We start from the raw sequence: 24,883 nt of genomic DNA, 5'->3' as shown, positions 1-24,883 counted from the left end.
TACTTCCTCCTCCCACTACACTACCACCCTCACCCCTAGAGTCTACTTCCTCCTCCCACTACCACCCTCCCACCCTCCCCTAGAGTCTACTTCCTCCTCCCACTACCACCCTCCCCTAGAGTCTACTTCCTCCTCCCACTACCACCCTCCCACCCTCCCCTAGAGTCTACTTCCTCCTCCCACTACACTACCACCCTCACCCCTAGAGTCTACTTCCTCCTCCCACTACCACCCTCCCACCCTCCCCTAGAGTCTACTTCCTCCTCCCACTACCACCCTCTCCCCTAGAGTCTACTTCCTCCTCCCACTACCACCCTCTCCCCTAGAGTCTACTTCCTCCTCCCACTACACTACCACCCTCACCCCTAGAGTCTACTTCCTCCTCCCACTACCACCCTCCCACCCTCCCCTAGAGTCTACTTCCTCCTCCCACTACCACCCTCCCCTAGAGTCTACTTCCTCCTCCCACTACCACCCTCCCACCCTCCCCTAGAGTCTACTTCCTCCTCCCACTACACTACCACCCTCACCCCTAGAGTCTACTTCCTCCTCCCACTACCACCCTCCCACCCTCCCCTAGAGTCTACTTCCTCCTCCCACTACCACCCTCCCCCCTAGAGTCTACTTCCTCCTCCCACTACCACACTCTCCCCTAGAGTCTACTTCCTCCTCCCACTACCACCCGCCCACTCACCCCTAGAGTCTACTTCCTCCTCCCACTACCACCCTCCCCTAGAGTCTACTTCCTCCTCCCACTACACTACCACCCTCCCCCCTAGAGTCTACTTCCTCCTCCCACTACCACCCTCCCACCCTCCCCTAGAGTCTACTTCCTCCTCCCACTACCACCCTCCCACCCTCCCCTAGAGTCTACTTCCTCCTCCCACTACCACCCTCCCACTCTCCCCTAGAGTCTACTTCCTCCTCCCACTACACTACCACCCTCACCCCTAGAGTCTACTTCCTCCTCCCACTACCACCCTCCCACTCTCCCCTAGAGTCTACTTCCTCCTCCCACTACACTACCACCCTCACCCCTAGAGTCTACTTCCTCCTCCCACTACCACCCTCCCACCCTCCCCTAGAGTCTACTTCCTCCTCCCACTACCACCCTCCCCCCTAGAGTCTACTTCCTCCTCCCACTACCACACTCTCCCCTAGAGTCTACTTCCTCCTCCCACTACCACCCGCCCACTCACCCCTAGAGTCTACTTCCTCCTCCCACTACCACCCTCCCCTAGAGTCTACTTCCTCCTCCCACTACACTACCACCCTCCCCCCTAGAGTCTACTTCCTCCTCCCACTACCACCCTCCCACCCTCCCCTAGAGTCTACTTCCTCCTCCCACTACCACCCTCCCACTCTCCCCTAGAGTCTACTTCCTCCTCCCACTACCACCCTCCCACTCTCCCCTAGAGTCTACTTCCTCCTCCCACTACCACCCTCCCCCCTAGAGTCTACTTCCTCCTCCCACTACCACCCTCCCCCCTAGAGTCTACTTCCTCCTCCCACTACCACCCTCTCCCCTAGAGTCTACTTCCTCCTCCCACTACCACCCTCCCACTCTCCCCTAGAGTCTACTTCCTCCTCCCACTACCACCCTCCCCCCTAGAGTCTACTTCCTCCTCCCACTACCACCCTCTCCCCTAGAGTCTACTTCCTCCTCCCACTACCACCCTCCCCCCTAGAGTCTACTTCCTCCTCCCACTACCACCCTCCCCCCTAGAGTCTACTTCCTCCTCCCACTACCACCCTCCCCCCTAGAGTCTACTTCCTCCTCCCACTACCACCCTCCCACTCTCCCCTAGAGTCTACTTCCTCCTCCCACTACACTACCACCCTCCCACTCCCCCCTAGAGTCTACTTCCTCCTCCCACTACCACCCTCCCCCCTAGAGTCTACTTCCTCCTCCCACTACCACCCTCCCACTCCCCCCTAGAGTCTACTTCCTCCTCCCACTACCACCCTCCCACTCCCCCCTAGAGTCTACTTCCTCCTCCCACTACCACCCTCCCACTCCCCCCTAGAGTCTACTTCCTCCTCCCACTACCACCCTCCCCCCTAGAGTCTACTTCCTCCTCCCACTACCACCCTCCCACTCTCCCCTAGAGTCTACTTCCTCCTCCCACTACCACCCGCCCACTCTCCCTTAGAGTCTACTTCCTCCTCCCACTACCACCCTCCCCCCTAGAGTCTACTTCCTCCTCCCACTACACTACCACCCTCCCCCCTAGAGTCTACTTCCACACTGCTGCTCAGTTTTCTTTTCCACTTTAACAGCCACATCTGAGTGGTTGGATGTCCAGAACCACATTATACACTAGAAGACCCAGCCTCTTGGACCTCGACCCTATGGCCTGAGCAGCCCAGAGGATCTGAAAGGACTGGAACCTATTAGTAACAATACGAGTAGAGCTACACCTCGTCTAGGGGACAAATACCACAGGGCTTAAAGTTCCTTCATTCCCATCCATCCATCCATCCATCCACACGATCATCATCCTTCTATTGTCCTTGTTCGTCACTCCTCCTTCTCCTCCTTCCGTTTCTCCTCCTCCCCTGCTTCCTCCCCCCCCCCGCTTCCTGACATGGTGGCGTCCTCCCCCAGCATGCGGCAGAGATCCGACAGGCGCTGTTGCATCTTGGGTATCCCAGAGAGCTGGGACTCCAGCTTCTGTTTCTCATCCTGGAGAGAGACCCGTGTGGAGGCGTCCAGCTTCTCGAACCGCCAGCCACCCTCGCCGTCAAACTGAAGCAGGTGGGTGTGGTACTTCCTGTAATGGGAAGGAAGGAAAGCTGCGTGTTTGAGATTGACTAACATTGTATTAAAATCAAATGGATCACCGTTATCCAGAGAGATCGGTGCGGAGATAGTATAGGGAGCTATACGGGGAAATGATTCACTATTGGTATAGGAGCTGTGCGGGGAAATGATTCACTATTGGTATAGGGAGCTGTACGGGGAAAATGATTCACTATTGGTATAGGAGCTGTGCGGGGAAATGATTCATTATTTAAAACATATGAACTGATCCTTTAAGACCTCCATATGAAGTGACTAGGGGTATGGGTTGTTCCAGCCTGGCCTCTACTCCATATGAAGTGACTAGGGGTATGGGTTGTTCCAGCCTGGCCTCTACTCCATATGAAGTGACTAGGGGTATGGGTTGTTCCTGCCTGGCCTGGCCTCTACTCCATATGAAGTGACTAGGGGTATGGGTTGTTCCAGCCTGGCCTGGCCTCTACTCCATATGAAGTGACTAGGGGTATGGGTTGTTCCAGCCTGGCCTCTACTCCATATGAAGTGACTAGGGCTATGGGTTGTTCCAGCCTGGTCTCTACTCCATATGAAGTGACTAGGGGTATGGGTTGTTCCAGCCTGGCCTCTACTCCATATGAAGTGACTAGGGGTATGGGTTGTTCCAGCCTGGCCTCTACTCCATATGAAGTGACTAGGGGTATGGGTTGTTCCAGCCTGGCCTGGCCTCTACTCCATATGAAGTGACTAGGGGTATGGGTTGTTCCAGCCTGGCCTCTACTCCATATGAAGTGACTAGGGCTATGGGTTGTTCCAGCCTGGTCTCTACTCCATATGAAGTGACTAGGGGTATGGGTTGTTCCAGCCTGGCCTCTACTCCATATGAAGTGACTAGGGGTATGGGTTGTTCCAGCCTGGCCTCTACTCCATATGAAGTGACTAGGGCTATGGGTTGTTCCTGCCTGGCCTGGCCTCTACTCCATATGAAGTGACTAGGGGTATGGGTTGTTCCAGCCTGGCCTGGCCTCTACTCTACTCCATATGAAGTGACTAGGGGTATGGGTTGTTCCAGCCTGGCCTCTACTCCATATGAAGTGACTAGGGGTATGGGTTGTTCCAGCCTGGCCTGGCCTCTACTCCATATGAAGTGACTAGGGCTATGGGTTGTTCCTGCCTGGCCTTGCGTCTACTCCATATGAAGTGACTAGGGGTATGGGTTGTTCCAGCCTGGCCTCTACTCCATATGAAGTGACTAGGGGTATGGGTTGTTCCAGCCTGGCCTCTACTCTACAAGACACAGCAGTGACAGACAGAGTCTGAACTCTGAGCACCACTGCCCCCTACTGGAGGATTCATATAACTACTCATCTACAACCAGGGGTTTCTCAAAGGCTGCATTTACACAGGAAGCTCAATTCTGGGGTGTATTCATTAGTCACAAAAAAAAAGGGGGTCCCGTTTCATTTGCTTCCATTTGCTTCCTAATGTATATACGTCTCTTTTGTTTTCTCCACTAATGGTCTTTTGACCAAGGGTTGGAATTGGTTCAAAAAATAACATTTGAGGAACAGAATCCAAACAGAAACAGAGACATACCGTTCTGGAACAGAACCGTTATTTAAAAAAATTAAAAAAATTAAAAGCATGAGAACCGGTTAATAACATTTTTTCCAGTGCCACAAAAAAAATAAACAATAAAAAAGTTAAAAAAAATAAAAAATAAAAAATAAAAAAAATAGCAACAAAACCCTCACACTATCACTCAAACGTATTCCAACGTCTGCCTGCCAGCTGGAAATCTTCGCCAGTGGGTGTGTGTAGGCTACCTGCCCCTCAACCACGTTACTGCTGACATTACAAGAGGAAATCAGAGAGACATGTTTAATTAGGAGAATAGATTTACTTTTTCCAATGCTACTACAGTTACCACTGTTTTTATGAACAAATTTTTTTTTTTTTAAAAGGCGTTTTTTTTAATTATATTGCTGCGCTGCACACACAAGCTTGTTCGCTAGCTAGTTAACATTTGCTCTGGTCCAACGTTAAACCAACTCATAAGTTCAAAGACATTCGAAGTTCCTCCGCAGGTATAATTCTGTGGTTCTAATTCAGATAATGCATCTCCTAGTAAGATACCCAGCTCTTCCAAGTCAAGTCGTCTCAATCCTCTCGCCCTTCATTTCAGTTGCATCTCACGTCCCCCACATCGATTGGCAGATCAGTGTGCGCCGCACTTGGCTTCCATTATGATAAAAACCCTGCTGTTACGTCAAAATACAAAAACTTGCTCTTAACGTCTTTCCTATACAGATTTAAAAAAAAAAAAAATCACTCACCCGCTCCACAGCAAGCTGCTCTAAGTAAATTTAATGTCCAGCTAAATGTTAAAAAAACGTATATTGATGTAAATTTATCAAAAAAATTGTTTTATATATAAAATGCTACATGTAAAGTGTTGCTCCCATGTTTCATGAGCTGAAATAAAAAAGGTCAGAAATGTACATCCCTTTTAGGGAGCATTTTTCCTTTGAATTTAATACAATAAGCCGCATCTTAACATCGTTTTAGAGAATTTGGCAGTAGGTCCAACCGGCCTTACAACCACACCAGCCCAGGACCTCTACTTCCGGCTTCTTCACCTGCGGGGATCGTCTGAGACCAGCCACCCCAGACAGTGGATGAAACTGTGGGGTTTTGCACAACTAAAGAATTTCTACACAAACCGTCAGGAACCGTCTCAGGGAAGCTCATCTGCGTTGCTCGTCTTCCTCACCAGGGTCTCGACCTGACTGCAGTTCGGCGTCGTAACCGACTTCAGTGGGCAAATGGTTCACCTTCGATGGCCACTGGCACGCTGGAGAAGCTCTTCACGGATGAATCCCGGTTTCAACTGTACCGGACAGATGGCAGAAGGCGTGTACGTTGTCGTGTGGACGAGCAGTTTGCTGATGTTAACGTTGGGAACAGTGCCCAATGGTGGGGTTATGGTATGGACAGAATGGACAGAATGGTTCTACTTCAGAACAAAACCGATTGGTGAATTATTTTAGTTCCAACCCCAATCCATATTTTTCAGAGCTGATCTGATTGGTCAAAAGACCAATTAGTGAAAAAGAGATCAGAATTAGGCTGCCTGTGTAAACTCAAGTCTTACTTTCTTTTTTGCACATCGATTAGATCAGAAAACAAAATCTAAATTTCAAATTTATGTACCCATACAAAAACAGGTTTCCTTCAGGAATGAATTGTTAAATGAATAAAATGCACACGTACAGAATCTGTAAAGAAAAAAAGGCTATATAAATGAATTGGTTGATTGATAAGCATGCTGACCAGAGGGAGGGTCGATGGGTTATCGAAAGCAGTGCTATCCCAGCATCCTTTGCAGCCTGGAAGATCTTCCCCTCCACGTCGATGCTGACAGCGCTGGTGCACTCGTCTAGCAGGGCATACTTAGGCCTGGGCAAGACAACACACACGACATTAGTAGGAAATCAAAAGATACCGTTTCCATACCTCTAACACTGATACGGTATAGGAATAGATTTCCTTCATCACGTTGAGACGACAGTTCATTATAAATGGTTTTAGTTCCCCATCCTTACACACGCCTGGGTGAGGAATACACAGTTTATTGTATAGGTCGTCGTGACGTACCTGTGGTAGAACATCCGTGCCATCCCAATCCTCTGTTTCTCGCCTCCTGACAACACGTCCTTCCAGTCGCTTTCTGCACTCCACCCTCCTTCCCTCTCCAGAATGTAGACCAGGTTGACGGTTCCGAGGATCCCCTCTAGCTGCTGGTCCGTGAACCCTCTGTCCTCCATCTCTGTCTCGGTGTCTGGGTAAATCAACTGGTCTCGCAGGGTCCCCACTGACATGTACGGCCTGATGGACAAACACGAAACAAACATATAAGATCAACTATATAAAAATAAAAAAAAATATCACACAGCCAGATCTGTTAAGCCTTGTTCACAGTGACAGTTAAAATCAGATATTATTTTTTTTGGCATATGATTTTAAAATCTGTTATTTTTTCCTGAAATCTGAACCACCAAGAAGCACATGGAATCAAATATTTCAAGCAACATTTCAAAAACCACCCGATTCCTGGCCGTGAGCCTTGCGTCTGTGGTCAAAAACCACCCGATTCCTGGCCGTGAGCCTTGCGTCTGTGGTCAAAAACCACCCGATTCCTGGCCGTGAGCCTTGCGTCTGTGGTCAAAAACCACCCGATTCCTGGCCATGAGCCTTGCGTCTGTGGTCAAAAACCACCCGATTCCTGGCCGTGAGCCTTGCGTCTGTGGTCAAAACCACCCGATTCCTGGCCGTGAGCCTTGCGTCTGTGGTCAAAAACCACCCGATTCCTGGCCGTGAGCCTTGCGTCTGTGGTCAAAAACCACCCGATTCCTGGCCGTGAGCCTTGCGTCTGTGGTCAAAAACCACCCGATTCCTGGCCGTGAGCCTTGCGTCTGTGGTCAAAACCACCCGATTCCTGGCCGTGAGCCTTGCGTCTGTGGTCAAAACCACCCGATTCCTGGCCGTGAGCCTTGCGTCTGTGGTCAAAAACCACCCGATTCCTGGCCGTGAGCCTTGCGTCTGTGGCCCCCCCCCAAACTGGTGAAGATGGGTAACATCCCCCCCCCCCCCCCCACCACAGGGGCCTCAGTCTCCTCTCTGTATAGCCGCGACTGAGTGGAGTCCCACAGTTCCAACTTACTCATCAAGCTCGCTGACGACACAAGTAGTTGGCCTGATTGACGACGAAAACGGCCTCCAGAGGAGGCAGCCGACGACGACGACGGCCTCCAGAGAGGCAGCAGCCGACGACGACGACCTCCAGAGAGGCAGCAGCCGACGACGACGACCTCCAGAGAGGCAGCAGCCGACGACGACGACGACCTCCAGAGAGGCAGCAGCCGACGACGACGACGACCTCCAGAGAGGCAGCAGCCGACGACGACGACCTCCAGAGAGGCAGCAGCCGACGACGACGACCTCCACAGAGGCGGCAACCGACGACGACGACGACCTCCACAGAGGCGGCAGCGTTTCTAGTCGATTTACTTGGTCAGGTTCTTTTCATTTTTTTTTTACACCTTTTTTTTGGGGGGGGGGGGGGGGGTTACAAGTAAACTCAGCAAAAAAAGAAACGTCCCTTTTTCAAGACTTTGTCTTTCAAAGATAATTCGTAAAAATCAAAATATCTTCACAGATCTTCATTGTAAAGGGGTTAAAGACTGTTTCCCATGATTGTTCAATGAACCATAAACAGTTAATGAACATGCACCTGTGGAACTGTCGTTAAGATACTAACAGCTTACACACGGTAGGCAATTAAGGTCACAGTTATGAAAACTTAGGACACTAAAAAGGCCTTTCTACTGACTCTGAAAAACACCAAAGGAAAGATGCCCAGGGTCCCTGCTCATCTGTGTGAACGTGCCTTAGGCATGCTGCAAGGAGGCATGAGGACTGCAGATGTGGCCAGGGCAATAAATTGCAATGTCCGTACTGTGAGATGCCTAAGACAGCACTACAGGGAGACAGGACGGACAGCTGATCGTCCTCGCAGTGGCAGACCACGTGTAACAACACCTGCACAGGATCGGTACATCCGAACATCACACCTGCGGGACAGGTACAGGATGGCAACAACAACTGCCCGAGTTACACCAGGAAAGCACAATCCCTCCATCAGTGCTCAGACTGTCCGCAATAGGCCGAGAGAGGCTGGACTGAGGGCTTGTAGGCCTGTTGTATGGCAGGTCCTCACCAGACATCACCAGCAACAACGTCGCCTATGGGCACAAACCCACCGTCGCTGGACCAGACAGGACTCGTTCTGTGCGTGATTTCCTGCAAGACAGGAATGTCAGTGTTCTTCCATGGCCAGCGAAGAGCCCGGATCTCAAATCTCATTGAGCACGTCTGGAACCTGTTGGATCGGAGGGTGAGGGCTAGGGCCATTCCCCCCAAAAATGTCCGGGAACTTGCAGGTGTCTTGGTGGAAGAGTGGGGTAACATCTCACAGCAAGAACAGGCAAATCTGGTGCAGTCCACGAGGAGGAGATGCACTGCAGTACTTAATGCAGCTGGTGGCCACACCAGATACTGACTGTTACTTTTGATTTTGACCCCCCCTTTGTTCAGGGACACATTATTCAATTTCTGTTAGTCACATGTCTATGGAACTTGTTCAGTTTATGTCTCAGTTGTTGAATCTTATGTTCATACAAATATTTACACATGTTAAGTTGGCTGAAAATAAAAACGCAGTTGACAGTGAGAGGACGTTTACATTCGTCATTTCAAATGATAAAACATATACCGTACACAGCCACAAAAATAAATACACAGGAAAATAAAACTAAAAAGTGGGTCCCCACTCACCCACCAGACCTGAAGACTTGTGTTAGCAATACACCACTGAGGTGTGTGTGTGTGTGTGCACTAACCTCTGAGGTATGTAGAACATGTTTTGGGGTGGTGGTTTGTAAAGCACCCCTCCATAGACTGGCCACAGACCACTGAGGATCCTGAACAGAGAGCTCTTCCCACAGCCGTTAGGACCTGTTATTAACAGATGCATCCCTTCCTCCACCTGGGGGGGAGAGAGAGAGAGAGATTCAGGACAAAGGAAAAAGGGGTGAGGAAATAGGGAGAGAGAGAGAGAGAGAGAGAGGGAGAAGTGAGTGAGAGAGGGAGAAGTGAGAGAGAGAGAGAGGGAGAAGTGAGTGAGAGAGAGAGGGAGAAGTGAGTGAGTGAGAGAGAGAGAGGGAGAAGTGTGAGAGAGAGAGAGAGGGAGAAGTGTGAGAGAGAGAGAGAGGGAGAAGTGTGAGAGAGAGAGTGAGTGTGAGAGAGAGAGTGAGTGTGAGAGAGAGAGTGAGTGTGAGAGAGAGAGAGAGAGAGGGAGAAGTGAGTGTGAGAGAGAGGGAGAAGTGAGAGAGAGGGAGAAGTGAGAGAGAGAGAGAGAGAGGGAGAAGTGTGAGAGAGAGAGAGGGAGAAGTGTGAGAGAGAGAGGGAGAAGTGAGTGAGAGAGAGGGAGAGAGAGAGAGGGAGGAGTGTGAGAGAGAGGGAGAAGTGAGTGAGAGAGAGAGGGAGAGAGAGAGAGGGAGGAGTGTGAGAGAGAGGGAGAAGTGAGTGAGAGAGGGAGAAGTGAGTGAGAGAGAGAGAGGAGTGTGAGAGAGAGAGAGGGAGAAGTGAGTGAGAGGGAGAAGTGAGTGTGAGAGAGAGAGAGGGAGAAGTGAGTGAGAGGGAGAAGTGAGTGTGAGAGAGAGAGAGGGAGAAGTGAGTGAGAGAGAGAGGGGTGAGTGAGAGAGAGAGGGAGAAGTGAGAGAGAGCGGGAGAAGTGAGAGAGAGCGGGAGAAGTGAGAGAGAGCGGGAGAGAAGTGAGAGAGAGCGGGAGAGAAGTGAGAGAGATGGGGTAAGTTATGGGAGTACCCAATGATCAGAGCCAGGGTTCCCACAGAGCCTACTACCTCAGATACTCCGCATGGAGCAGGAATGTAGCTAGCCAAAACAATCAGCACATTGTTTCACAAAGAGGATCATGCTATGGTACTGTTGTGTGTGAGGAGATCACAGTGTGGAACTAGCCACTGATGAAACATGAATTGATCATGAAAGGATACTTTAAACAGGGGACTTACTGTGTTGGGGCAAACCATGATCCCCACTCGCTCTCTCTCACAGACACACTATACAGAAAAATGCAAATGTCCTACATGCCATAGTTCTGATGCATTGGAGAGAGACAGGCCTCCACCCTACGTTCTGATATGAGAGAGAGAGTGAGTGAGTGAGTGAGTGAGTGAGTGAGTGAGTGAGTGAGTGAGTGACTGAGTGAGTGAGTGAGTGAGTGAGTGAGTGAGTGAGTGAGTGACTGAGTGACTGAGTGAGTGACTGAGTGAGTGACTGAGTGAGTGACTGAGTGAGTGACTGAGTGAGTGACTGAGTGAGTGACTGAGTGAGTGACTGAGTGAGTGACTGAGTGAGTGACTGAGTGAGTGACTGAGTGAGTGACTGAGTGAGTGACTGAGTGAGTGACTGAGTGACTGAGTCCTCCGTTCTGATGCATTGGAGAGAGAGAGGCCTCCACCCTACGTTTTGATATGAGAGTGAGTGAGTCCATTGCTCTGATGCATTGGAGAGAGAGGCTGCTGTAGAATGGTGCCATTTTGCTCTTTAACCTCTACAGGGGCAGGATTTTATGCAGTCGTCTACGTCACACCCAGGAGACGAGGCCACAACAACCCGCGCAATCCCTACATGTATATTATACAGGAGGAGACGAGACAGGAAGCTAGTGGAGAGATGTTTCCTAGGACCTCTACATGTATATTATACAGGAGAGGAGACGAGCCAGGAAGCTAGTGGATAGATGTTTCCTAGGACCTCAATTTCCACGTAGGAATAACTTACCTACTACGCAGTCTGTCCCAAATGGCACCCTATCCTCTATATAGTGCACTACATTAGACCAGGATCCCTGCACTACTTTTGTCCCATAGGACCCTGGTCAAAAGTAGTGCAGAGGGCACGACAAAGCCTCAGGAGACTGAAAAGATTTGGCATGGGTCCTGAGATCTTCAAAAGGTTCTACAGCTGCACCATCGAGAGCATCCTGACTGGTTGCATCACCGCCTGGTACGGCAACTGCTCGGCCTCAGACCGCAAGACACTGCAGAGGGTAGTGCGAACAGCCCAGTACATCACCGGGGCCAAGCTTCCTGCCATCCAGGACCTCGTCACCAGGTGGTGCCTTCCCTGTGGCTCAGTATGGTGTTTGCAACGCCAGGGTTGTGGGTTCGATTCCCACGGGGGGCCAGTACAAAAATAAAATAATTCATGAAATGAAATGTATGTATTCATTACTGTAAGTCGCTCTGGATAAGAGCGTCTGCCAAATGACTAAAATGTAAATGTGTCAGAGGAAGGCCCTACAAATTGTCAAAGACCCCAGCTACCCCAGTCATAGACTGTTCTACTACTGCACGGCAAGCGGTACCGGAGCACCAAGTCTAGGACAAAAAGGCTTCAACAGTTTTACATTTACATTTTAGTCATTTAGCAGACGCTCTTATCCAGAGCGACTTACACTAGTGAATGCATACATTTCATACATTTTTATTTTTTTGTACTGGCCCCCCGTGGGAATCGAACCCACAACCCTGGCGTTGCAAACACCATGCTCTACCAACTGAGCCACAGGGAACAGCCATAAGACTCCTGAACAGGTAATCAAATGGCTACCTGCTGCTACTCTCTGTTCATCATATATGCATAGTCACTTTAACCATATCTACATGTACATACTACCTCAATCAGCCTGACTAACCGGTGTCTGTATAACGCCTCGCTCCTGTGTATAACGCCTCGCTCCTGTGTATAACGCCTCGCTCCTGTGTATAACGCCTCGCTCCTGTGTATAACGCCTCGCTCCTGTGTATAACGCCTCGCTCCTGTGTATAACGCCTCGCTCCTGTGTATAACGCCTCGCTCCTGTGTATAACGCCTCGCTCCTGTGTATAACGCCCCGCTCCTGTGTATAACGCCCCGCTCCTGTGTATAACGCCCCGCTCCTGTGTATAACGCCCCGCTCCTGTGTATAACGCCCCGCTCCTGTGTATAACGCCCCGCTCCTGTGTATAACGCCCCGCTCCTGTGTATAACGCCCCGCTCCTGTGTATAACGCCCCTCTCCTGTGTATAACGCCCCTCTCCTGTGTATAACGCCCCTCTCCTGTGTATAACGCCCCTCTCCTGTGTATAACGCCCCTCTCCTGTGTATAACGCCCCTCTCCTGTGTATAACGCCCCTCTCCTGTGTATAACGCCCCTCTCCTGTGTATAACGCCCCTCTCCTGTGTATAACGCCCCTCTCCTGTGTATAACGCCCCTCTCCTGTGTATAACGCCCCTCTCCTGTGTATATAGCCCCTCTCCTGTGTATAACGCCCCTCTCCTGTATAACGCCCCTCTCCTGTATAACGCCCCTCTCCTGTATAACGCCCCTCTCCTGTATAACGCCCCTCTCCTGTATAACGCCCCTCTCCTGTATAACGCCCCTCTCCTGTATATAGCCCCTCTCCTGTATATAGCCCCTCTCCTGTATCCTCTCCTGTATAACGCCCCTCTCCTGTATATAGCCCCTCTCCTGTATATAGCCCCTCTCCTGTATCCTCTCCTGTATATAGCCTCTCTATTGTATATAACCTCAAGGTCTACTACACCTGTTGTATTCAGCATTTCACTGTGAGGTCTACTACACCTGTTGTATTCAGCATTTCACTGTGAGGTCTACTACACCTGTTGTATTCAGCATTTCACTGTAAGGTCTACTACACCTGTTGTATTCAGCATTTCACTGTGAGGTCTACTACACCTGTTGTATTCAGCATTTCACTGTAAGGTCTACTACACCTGTTGTATTCAGCATTTCACTGTGAGGTCTACTACACCTGTTGTATTCAGCATTTCACTGTGAGGTCTACTACACCTGTTGTATTCAGCATTTCACTGTAAGGTCTACTACACCTGTTGTATTCAGCATTTCACTGTAAGGTCTACTACACCTGTTGTATTCGGTGCACGTGACAAATAAACTTTGATCTGAACTAGAGAGAGGATAGGGTGCTCTTTGGGACTCACAACACCTGCTTTAAAAAAAAAACTGGCTAAAGATCAAAGAATTACGTTGCTCAACAACTGAAATATGTGACGCTAACAAGCTAACCCCAGGTTCTCTCAGCACAATGATCCCATGTGGTTTATATATTAACAAGCTAACCCCAGGTTCTCTCAGTCTCTCAGCACAATGATCCCATGTGGTTTTTATACTAACAAGCTAACCCCAGGTTCTCTCAGCACAATGATCCCATGTGGTTTATATACTATCAAGCTAACAAGCTAACCCCAGGTTCTCTCAGCACAATGATCCCATGTGGTTTATATACTAACAAGCTAACAAGCTAACCCCAGGTTCTCTCAGTCTCTCAGCACAATGATCCCATGTGGTTTATATATTAACAAGCTAACCCCAGGTTCTCTCAGTCTCTCAGCACAATGATCCCATGTGGTTTATATATTAACAAGCTAACCCCAGGTTCTCTCAGCACAATGATCCCATGTGGTTTATATACTATCAAGCTAACAAGCTAACCCCAGGTTCTCTCAGCACAATGATCCCATGTGGTTTATATACTAACAAGCTAACAAGCTAACCCCAGGTTCTCTCAGTCTCTCAGCACAATGATCCCATGTGGTTTATATATTAACAAGCTAACCCCAGGTTCTCTCAGCACAATGATCCCATGTGGTTTTTATACTAACAAGCTAACCCCAGGTTCTCTCAGTCCCCCCCTGTTCCCTTCATAGTGCACTACATTTAAACCAGAGCCCTTATTGGGTACTGGTTAAAAGCAGTGCACTATATATATATATATATATAGGGAACAGGGTGACATTTGGTAGTTAACATAAATGTTTTGTATGCAGCTGCTGTTATCACTGTGTCAGACAAGAAGCCAGGCAAGGACCTAGAGGAACTGGGGCAGCAGCAGCAGTCCCTATCTAGAACAGAACGTGTCCAGATTTACATATCTACTCTTCACGATAACATATCTATGCTCGTTTCCATGGGAGTTTAAAAAAAAAGTTTTGCTTGATCGTCGTTAGGATGGTATGCGTCTGTAACTAATGCCAGTCAAAAGTTTAGACACACCTACTCATTCAAAAAGGTATTTATATTTACTATTTTCTACATTGTAGAATAATAGTGAAGACATTAAAACTATGAATTAACACATATGGAACCATGTAGTAAACCAAAAAAAAAAGTTACTGCTGGTATATTTTTATATTTGAGATTTTTCAAAGTAGCCACCCTTTGCCTTGATGACTGCTTTACACACTCTAGTAAGAAAAAAATTAAGAAAAATCCTTGAGTAGGTGTGTCCAAACCTTTGACTGGTAGTGTAGGTCTATAATGTCTTCATGCCATGTCTAAGTTGTTACGGCTGATATGGCTGAAACATTGTCCCCCTGTTGCCATGTGTCTAAGTTGTTACGGCTGATATGGCTGAAACATTGTCCCCCTGTTGCCATGTCTAAGTTGTTACGGCTGATATGGCTGATACATTGTCCCCCTGTTGCCATGTCTAAGTTGTTACGGCTGAAACATTGTCCCCCTGTTGCCATGTCTAATTTGTTACGGCTGATACATTGTTCCCCTGTTGCCGTGTCTAAGTTGTTACGGCTGATATGGCTGAAACATTGTTCCCCTGTTGCCATGTCTAAGTTGTTACGGCTGATACATTGTTCCCCTGTTGCCATGTCTAAGTTGTTACGGCTGATATGGCTGAAACATTGTTCCCCTGTTGCCGTGTCTAAGTTGTTACGGCTGATATGGCTGAAACATTGTTCCCCTGTTGCCGTGTCTAAGTTGTTACGGCTGATACATTGTTCCCCTGTTGCCATGTCTAAGTTGTTACGGCTGATACATTGTCCCCCTGTTGCCATGTCTAAGTTGTTACGGCTGATACATTGTTCCCCTGTTGCCATGTCTAAGTTGTTACGGCTGATACATTGTTCCCCTGTTGCCATGTCTAAGTTGTTACGGCTGATACATTGTTCCCCTGTTGCCCTGTTGCCGTCTTGGTTGGACCAGGGATCTTGAAAAATGGCATGTGTCCTCCAGCCACAGATTAAGGATGCTGATAGCTGGACTAGAAATCACCTTCAGAAAGAAAGGAGGAATATGCTTCATGTGATTCCGGGAAAATTGGCCCATAGTGGTTGTAGGTTCAATTCCCACCAGAGATCATATACTATAAAATGTACTGTTAGATGGTTTTGGATTAAAAAAAAAAAGAAAGTATCTGCTAAACAGCATATATTTTACGATGTGAAGAGTTGGGCTGTGTTTGTTATTTGTTGGTCGGTCTGTTTAGCCCCCCCCAACTTTGCTAAATTCCCCTTCTGATCGGTGTTCCGTTTCCCGTGCCTGCTCACTACTCCCATGCATCAGGTTCCCGCTCGGCCGCCTCACCATCTGTCTTCTGCCATGCTAGTGGATCGACACAAATCAAACGCAGCTGGTAATCCTGTTGTAGTGGGCATTGCCGAAATCAAAACCCAACCTTGATTTAGTCGTCGTTTTGACGGACTAAGATTCCAAACTTCGTTTTTTTTAGACATGACTGACTGAACAGAATTATCCTAGTTACTCTCTGTAGTCCATTTTGCCACTAGAATAAAAACGTAACAATCAGATGCAACATAGGACGTTTTTAAAAGGACTAGATTAGGTTTAGGGACAGTTGCTTATTAAAATATTTTATTAAATCAAAATGTTTATAATAATATTATAATACCTATCACATTACACATTTAGTAACGACAGGATGCCTTTGAAAGTTAATAAAAAACTTGTATGACTGACATTTTATCGATAGGAATGGGGAAAAAGACAGCGCCGACGACAGGTAACCAAAGACGACAGGTAACCAAAGACGTCAGGTAACCAAAGACGTCAGGTAACCAAATAAAGACAGCACTTCTAAAACACTATTTTATATCTTGCAAATTCAGCAGACTCGCCCGCGGCACCGACTCGCCCGCGGCACCGACTCGCCCGCGGCACCGACTCGCCCGCGGCACCGACTCGCCCGCGGCACCGACTCGCCCGCGGCACCGACTCTCTTAATGTTTCAGCATCGTCTCAATGAAGAGATCTGCGTTCGACCATGTCACGTGTGACATACACGCGCAGGCAGAGCAGCCAATATCCACCGTCGTAGTACGGATGAAGCCTGAGCTGGAATGTGAAGCTAACTTGAAGCTGGTTAAACTTTAGATCTAGTGTGCTAAGCTGCGTTGATGGGGCCCGAGGTGTGTCTGTGTTACCTTGATGTTGAGGCTGGACACTACAACGTCTCCTGTTGGTGTGATGATGGGAAGGTTCTCACAGCTGATGCCCTTCTCCACGTCGATCACCTGACCTGCACACGCACAAAATGGGACAGTTCAGGACCCAGAATACACGCACACACAGAATACATACACAGTACCAGAATCCCCATTTCTAGCAATAACATTTTAACAAGCTGTCTCGGTCTGTACACAATTCCTGGAAGCTGGAAATGTCCCAGTTCTTCTATGGCCTCCATAGACACCAGACATGTCACCCATTGAGCATGTTTGGTATGCTCTGGATCGACGTGTATGACATCTTGTTCCAGTTCCCGCCCAATATCCAGTAACGTCGCACAGCCGTTGAAGAGGAGCGTGACGACATTCCACAGGACACAATCAACAGCCTGATCAACTGTATGCAAAGGAGATGTGTCGCGCTGCATGAGGCAAATGGTCACACCAGATACTGACTGGTTTTCTGATCCACACTCCTACCTTCTTTTGAAGGTATCTGTGACCAACAGATGCATAATCTGTATTCCTAGTCATGTGAAATCCATAGATTAAGGTCTAATGAATTTATTTCAATTGACCGATTTCCTTATATGAACTTTATTTTTGTTCAGTATAATAATCATATCGAAGTAAACTTGGGAGTCACGCGATGATATGGTGTCTGGCCCTCCCACTTCCGACTCGGGGAAAAAGTTTATTAGGCTACAGATGAAATCACTTTTGATGATGAACTTCACAGGGTGGTGAAACTCCGCAGTGATCTTGATGCTCCTTTACAATAAATACCGAGGGTCTTATTCTGGTGACACGATAAACGATGCTTGGCTGCCATTTGACCGATAGAAATATCATCCATAATGATCTCATCATGTAGTCTAGCCAACCCGCACAGCCTCCTCACGCTGTATCTACGAGCTGTTGGTTAGCGCACACATGCCGAGACCCGAGTAGGCACATTTGCTATTTAACAGTTTGTTGAAAAGGCGATGGAAAACACATGTAACTTTACATTTATATTCGGTACATGAACACTTAAGCGAAAAATTACACTGTGTGCACTACATCATCTCTCACAGGATGTAAAAAAAATATATATAAAAAAAAAAAATAATACAAAAAAATAAAAAAATAAAAATAATTCGGCAACAAGTCCATTTGGAAGAAACACAACTGGGGCTAAAATATACATTGTAAAATATTCACATGAAAATCTGTCACCAAATTGGTAGGAAACCTCATTAGTGTGTTACAAAAATGTTAAGAAACCAATAAATACATTTACTCAATAAAATTCTCTTTTCCAAATTCTCTCTCAAAAAACGTTTGTATATTGTCCCATGCAACAATCTGTCATCTGAATTTTATAAAAACTAAAATAACGAACAAAAACTAATACAACCGCAGTTCGACTTTGAATACCACCTGTTAACAAAAAAAAAAAATAGCCTAGTGATTGGTTGAATTCCTTGTCAGTCAGTTTACCTCGTATCATGATTGGTCCCTCCACCCTCATGCCGTGCTGCACCAGCTGTGTTCCTCCCCCCGTCTGCTCATCCCCTCCCCCCGCAGAGCGACGGAACACGCCCGCACGCACGTCCTCGAACACAGTGAACATCTCGTGCACACGGGCTGTGTACCCAGCCAGCTCAGTCACCTGGACCGGGACAAAGGTTAAACTGTAAAATCACGGCAGGTGGTACCAGAGTTTATTAAAAGGGTTTATTATACATTTTAGATCATGATAAGAACAGTGGTTTCCCCAAAGACTCACTAGTTGTTAGTCCACTTTATCATGGTTCAAAACGAAAGGAAAGTAAAACATCCGTCCCAAATGGAACACTTTAACCCCTGTAACTATTCCCCAGGTTGTTGCTGTAAATGACAAAAGTGTTCAGTCAACTGAAAAAGGCTACTGCACTGTAAAGGGAATGGGGTGACACTTGGGACGCAATCAATAAATGAGAAGTCGAGAGCCTCAACTCCTCGATGGGGCTCATGATTCTCTCGACGGCGACGGGTTTAGGGCCTAGGGGTCGTTTCTATAGCCTCACCTCCTCGATGGGGCTCATGATTCTCTCGACGGTGAGGGGTTAGGGCCTAGGGGTCGTTTCTAAAGCCTCACCTCCTTGTAAGAGCTCATGATTCTCTCGACGGCGTCGGCAGCGGAGTTGAGGAGGTTCCTGGCGGTGGAGAAGGCCTGAGCCCTCTCACTCACTAGGTCCTCCTCTTTCAAATTCATGGCCAACTGCTTCACATCCTCGGAGTCTGAAAACATACAGAAGATACATATGCACTTCATAGCCCAGACATATGCACTTCATAGTCCAGACATAAGCACTTCATAGCCCAGACATAAGCACTTCATAGCCCAGACATAAGCACTTCATAGCCCAGACATAAGCACTTCATAGCCCAGACATAAGCACTTCATAGCCCAGCACATTTGTAAGCCTGGTCGACGGCTTCACAGACTCAGTCTGATGGATCATCCCTGTTTATCATCCAAAGTCCAGAGGACGTCAGAGCCCATTTCATATGTGGGGGTGCCCATCAATCCAAAAGCTGTATGTTTAGTACTGTAATCTATCATTACTGTAAAACAGAGGAGACATATAGCTAGAGTATGTTTCAAAGCTGGACACTAGACGAGCCTACCAGCAGCTAGCTTTGGATGGAGACACAGGAGAGCTGGAGACGAGCCTACCAGCAGCTAGCTTTGGATGGAGACACAGGAGAGCTGGACACGACACGAGCCTACCAGCAGCTAGCTTTGGATGGAGACGCAGGAGAGCTGGACACGAGACGAGCCTACCAGCAGCTAGCTTTGGATGGAGACACAGGAGAGCTGGAGACGAGCCTACCAGCAGCTAGCTTTGGATGGAGACACAGGAGAGCTGGACACGACACGAGCCTACCAGCAGCTAGCTTTGGATGGAGACACAGGAGAGCTGGACACGACACGAGCCTACCAGCAGCTAGCTTTGGATGGAGACACAGGAGAGCTGGACACGACACGAGCCTACCAGCAGCTAGCTATGGATGGAGACACAGGAGAGCTGGAGACGAGCCTACCAGCAGCTAGCTTTGGATGGAGACACAGGAGAGCTGGAGACGAGCCTACCAGCAGCTAGCTTTGGATGGAGACACAGGAGAGCTGGACACGACACGAGCCTACCAGCAGCTAGCTTTGGATGGAGACACAGGAGAGCTGGACACGACACGAGCCTACCAGCAGCTAGCTTTGGATGGAGACACAGGAGAGCTGGACACGACACGAGCCTACCAGCAGCTAGCTTTGGATGGAGACACAGGAGAGCTGGAGACGAGCCTACCAGCAGCTAGCTTTGGATGGAGACACAGGAGAGCTGGACACGACACAAGCCTACCAGCAGCTAGCTTTGGATGGAGACACAGGAGAGCTGGACACGAGCCTACCAGCAGCTAGCTATGGATGGAGACACAGGAGAGCTGGACACGACACGAGCCTACCAGCAGCTAGCTATGGATGGAGACACAGGAGAGCTGGACACGACACGAGCCTACCAGCAGCTAGCTTTGGATGGAGACGCAGGAGAGCTGGACACGACACGAGCCTACCAGCAGCTAGCTTTGGATGGAGACGCAGGAGATGACCTGACCAACACACACGGGGCTTTTGAGGGCAACAAGGTTCCAGTTTAGAGTGTCCTCAGCAGTGGCCATATTTCAAAGCTACATGAACCTTGCTAGCAGGCATCACAGGGGTCCAGCCGTATCTGGAAGGATGACGTACTGATTTACAAGCCGGACCGTGGAAGAGCATAACTCTCAGCAGAGGAAAGTGCTGAGGCGCTTCGTGAAAGCAGGGCTGCGACCGCAGAGTGAGAAGTTCGTCACCCAGTGTTGAGTTCCTGAGGCTCTACGTTGACATCCTGACCCAGGGTAAGGTAAAGGCCATTAAGGAGACACCTTCTCCCCGGGAACAAATCTGAGCGTCAGTGGTTTTTGTTGCGTCTCAACTTAAACAACTGCTTCCTTCCAAGATAAAGCGACAGTGTTGGAGACCTTGCATCACCTACTGGGCCAGGCAGCTCCCTGGAGTTGGACTGACGATCACCAGGATGCCTATAAAGAGGCTAAGAGCTGCTGCAAGTAGATGGGCTCCTAGCCCCCTATGATGATAGAAAGCCCCTGTTACTGGTCTGTGAAGAGTCTCGATATGGGCTCTGAACCAGTTACTGGTCTGTGAAGAGTCTCCATATGGGCTCTGAAACCCTGTTACCGCCTTGAACCCATTGGAGTGGACAGCAAAGAAATGGTCTCGCCTTCACAGGCTGGTCCTTTCAAAGGAAAGACTTCATTGTAGTGGAGTCCCACTCAGCGGCTGGCAGTAGCATGGTTAGCTCGATGATTCCCCACTCAGCGGCTGGCAGTAGCATGGTTAGCTCGATGATTCCCCACTCAGCGGCTGGCAGTAGCATGGTTAGCTAGATGATTCCCACTCAGCGGCTGGCAGTAGCATGGTTAGCTCGATGATTCCCCACTCAGCGGCTAGCAGTAGCATGGTTAACTAGATGATTCCCCACTCAGCGGCTAGCAGTAGCATGGTTAGGTCGATGATTCCCCACTCAGCGGCTGGCAGTAGCATGGTTAGCTCGATGATTCCCCACTCAGCGGCTGGCAGTAGCATGGTTAGCTAGATGATTCCCCACTCAGCGGCTGGCAGTAGCATGGTTAGGTCGATGATTCCCCACTCAGCGGCTAGCAGTAGCATGGTTAGGTCGATGATTCCCCACTCAGCGGCTGGCAGTAGCATGGTTAGCTCGATGATTCCCCACTCAGCGGCTGGCAGTAGCATGGTTAGCTAGATGATTCCCCACTCAGCGGCTAGCAGTAGCATGGTTAGCGCGATGATTCCCCACTCAGCGGCTAGCAGTAGCATGGTTAGGTCGATGATTCCCCACTCAGCGGCTGGCAGTAGCATGGTTAGCTCGATGATACCCCACTCAGCGGCTGGCAGTAGCATGGTTAGCTAGATGATTCCCCACTCAGCGGCTAGCAGTAGCATGGTTAGCGCGATGATTCCCCACTCAGCGGCTAGCAGTAGCATGGTTAGCGCGATGATTCCCCACTCAGCGGCTAGCAGTAGCATGGTTAGGTCGATGATTCCCCACTCAGCGGCTGGCAGTAGCATGGTTAGCTCGATGATTCCCCACTCAGCGGCTGGCAGTAGCATGGTTAGCTAGATGATTCCCCACTCAGCGGCTCGCAGTAGCATGGTTAGCTAGATGATTCCCCACTCAGCGGCTAGCAGTAGCATGGTTAGGTCGATGATTCCCCACTCAGCGGCTGGCAGTAGCATGGTTAGCTCGATGATTCCCCACTCAGCGGCTGGCAGTAGCATGGTTAGCTAGATGATTCCCCACTCAGCGGCTAGCAGTAGCATGGTTAGCGCGATGATTCCCCACTCAGCGGCTAGCAGTAGCATGGTTAGCGCGATGATTCCCCACTCAGCGGCTGGCAGTAGCATGGTTAGCTAGATGATTCCCCACTCAGCGGCTAGCAGTAGCATGGTTAGCGCGATGATTCCCCACTCAGCGGCTAGCAGTAGCATGGTTAGCGCGATGATTCCCCACTCAGCGGCTAGCAGTAGCATGGTTAGCGCGATGATTCCCCACTCAGCGGCTGGCAGTAGCATGGTTAGCTCGATGATTCCCCACTCAGCGGCTAGCAGTAGCATGGTTAGCTAGATGATTCCCCACTCAGCGGCTGGCAGTAGCATGGTTAGCTCGATGATTCCCACTCAGCGGCTGGCAGTAGCATGGTTAGCTCGATGATTCCCACTCAGCGGCTGGCAGTAGCATGGTTAGCTCGATGATTCCCCACTCAGCGGCTAGCAGTAGCATGGTTAGCTCGATGATTCCCCACTCAGCGGCTAGCAGTAGCATGGTTAGCTCGATGATTCCCCACTCAGCGGCTGGCAGTAGCATGGTTAGCTCGATGATTCCCCACTCAGCGGCTAGCAGTAGCATGTTAGCTAGATGATTCCCCACTCAGCGGCTAGCAGTAGCATGGTTAGCTAGATGATTCCCCACTCAGCGGCTGGCAGTAGCATGGTTAGCTCGATGATTCCCACTCAGCTGCTGGCAGTAGCATGGTTAGCTCGATGATTCCCCACTCAGCGGCTGGCAGTAGCATGGTTAGCTAGATGATTCCCCACTCAGCGGCTGGCAGTAGCATGGTTAGCTCGATGATTCCCCACTCAGCGGCTAGCAGTAGCATGGTTAGCTCGATGATTCCCAATCAAGGCAAGTTAAGGAGCGCGCACCCTATGGGACTCCCAATCACGGCCGGATATGATACAGCCTGGATTCGAACCAGGGACTGTAGTGACGCCTCAAGCACTGAAATGCAGTGCTTTAGACCACTGCGCCATGGAGGAAATAGAAACGTAAGTTCAGGCTGCAACCATGTTATTGTTCTTTCACCATGTCCCATAGCACATTAAATAAGCCTGCACCTCCGCCAGATACCTGGTCAACGGCCTCGCCTCACCTCAGCGTCTACACAGACAGTGCGTACCCTACTTCTGACACCAGTGTAATGAAACGAGGGAGAAGCTCGAGGTGACTAGCGGGCTGCAAACCCTGAACGTAGCGGAGTGGAAGGCTGGTCGGCGGAGAAAGCGGAGGACCGGTTGATTGTAATGGCAAGTTATGAAACAACTGGAAACCATGTGTTTTACACAGTTCCCTTAATTCCATTCTCGCCATTAAAATGAACCCGTCCTCCAATTTAAAAGTCGCAAAGTCCTCCACTGGATCACAGACTGTAAGGTGTCCATCTCTTAGGGCACGGGTTGGCAACTAGATTCAGCCGCGGGCCGGTTTTTGTAAAAGCGGATGGTCGGGGAGCCAGAACGGGGTCATTAAAATACATAATTTTGAACTACTAGTGGAACATTAGTAAAACAACCATCTCGCCACATCTGGGAGAAACCCCGTGACTGGCCTCGCCACATCTGGGAGGAACCCCGTGACTGGCCTCGCCACATCTGGGAGGAACCCCGTGACTGGCCTCGCCACATCTGGGAGGAACCCCGTGACTGGCCTCGCCACATCTGGGAGGAACCCCGTGACTGGCCTCGCCACATCTGGAGTAACCCCGTGACTGGTCTTACCACATCTGGAGTAACCCCGTGACTGGTCTTACCACATCTGGAGTAACCCCGTGACTGGTCTTACCACATCTGGAGTAACCCCGTGACTGGTCTTACCACATCTGGAGTAACCCCGTGACTGGTCTTACCACATCTGGAGAACCCCGTGACTGGTCTTACCACATCTGGAGAACCCCGTGACTGGTCTTACCACATCTGGAGTAACCCCGTGACTGGTCTTACCATATCTGGAGTACCCCGTGGCGGTGATGATTGGTACAGCCACCATGACGAGTCCCGAAGCGCTCCACAGGTATTTCATCAGGAACTGCTCCAGCATCACGTACCACAGACGCTTAAACAGGATCAGGTTGATCTGGGACGACAAGGAGCGGTAGGACCGCTGCAGCTGGGACATCTCCACCTAGTGGCAGGAGGACATATTCACATATAATATTATAGAAATAAGGCCTAAATAATAATATTGTAATTTAGCACACTTCCATCCCAAGCGCCTTAACCTGTTGGGTCTAGGGGGCAGCATTTGCACGTCTGGATAAAAAAAATGTACCCGATTTAATCTGGTTACTAATCCTACCCAGTAACTAGAATATGCATATACTTATTATATATGGATAGAAAACACTCTAAAGTTTCCAAAACTGTTTGAATGGTGTCTGTGAGTATAACAGAACTCATTTGGCAGGCAAAACCCTGAGACATTTTCTGACAGGAAGTGGATACCTGATGTGTTGTATTGATTTTAAACCTATCCCATTGAAAAACACAGGGGTTTAGGAATATTTTGGCACTTCCTATTGCTTCCACTAGATGTCACCAGCCTTTACAAAGTGTTTTGAGTCTTCTGGAGGGAGATCTGACCGAACAAGAGCCATGGAACGGTGATGTCCCATTAGACACCTGGCGCGCGAGTTCATGTTGGGTACCCTCGTTCCAATACGTTATAAAAGGCTATGCATTCGTCCACCTTGAATATTATTCATGTTCTGGTTAAAAAAGGCCCTAATGATTTATGCTATACAACGTTTGACATG

General features: G+C 49.2%; 1 protein-coding gene across 1 annotated transcript in view; it reads right to left on the bottom strand.

Moving 5' to 3' along the window:
• Window positions 1–2,167: 2,167 nt before the first annotated feature.
• abcd1 (ATP binding cassette subfamily D member 1) overlaps window positions 2,168–24,883 on the bottom strand; it is a 36,076-nt gene continuing 13,360 nt past the window's right edge. The window contains exons 5-12 of the mRNA XM_045696557.2: window positions 24,072–24,252; window positions 18,813–18,955; window positions 18,173–18,344; window positions 16,667–16,761; window positions 9,220–9,365; window positions 6,416–6,646; window positions 6,092–6,217; window positions 2,168–2,774 (exon numbers count right to left, since the gene is read on the bottom strand). Coding sequence (XP_045552513.1) covers window positions 2,522–2,774; window positions 6,092–6,217; window positions 6,416–6,646; window positions 9,220–9,365; window positions 16,667–16,761; window positions 18,173–18,344; window positions 18,813–18,955; window positions 24,072–24,252 — 1,347 coding nt within the window. The 3' untranslated portion in view covers window positions 2,168–2,521. The remainder of the gene's footprint in view (window positions 2,775–6,091; window positions 6,218–6,415; window positions 6,647–9,219; window positions 9,366–16,666; window positions 16,762–18,172; window positions 18,345–18,812; window positions 18,956–24,071; window positions 24,253–24,883) is intronic.

The sequence above is a fragment of the Salmo salar genome, chromosome 15 (genome assembly GCF_965601325.2).
Source record: "Salmo salar chromosome 15, fSalSal1, whole genome shotgun sequence".
Classification (NCBI taxonomy): Eukaryota; Metazoa; Chordata; class Actinopteri; order Salmoniformes; family Salmonidae; genus Salmo; species Salmo salar.
The sequence above is the reverse complement of the archived record's forward strand: the minus strand, read 5'-3'. Positions and strand labels throughout refer to the sequence as shown.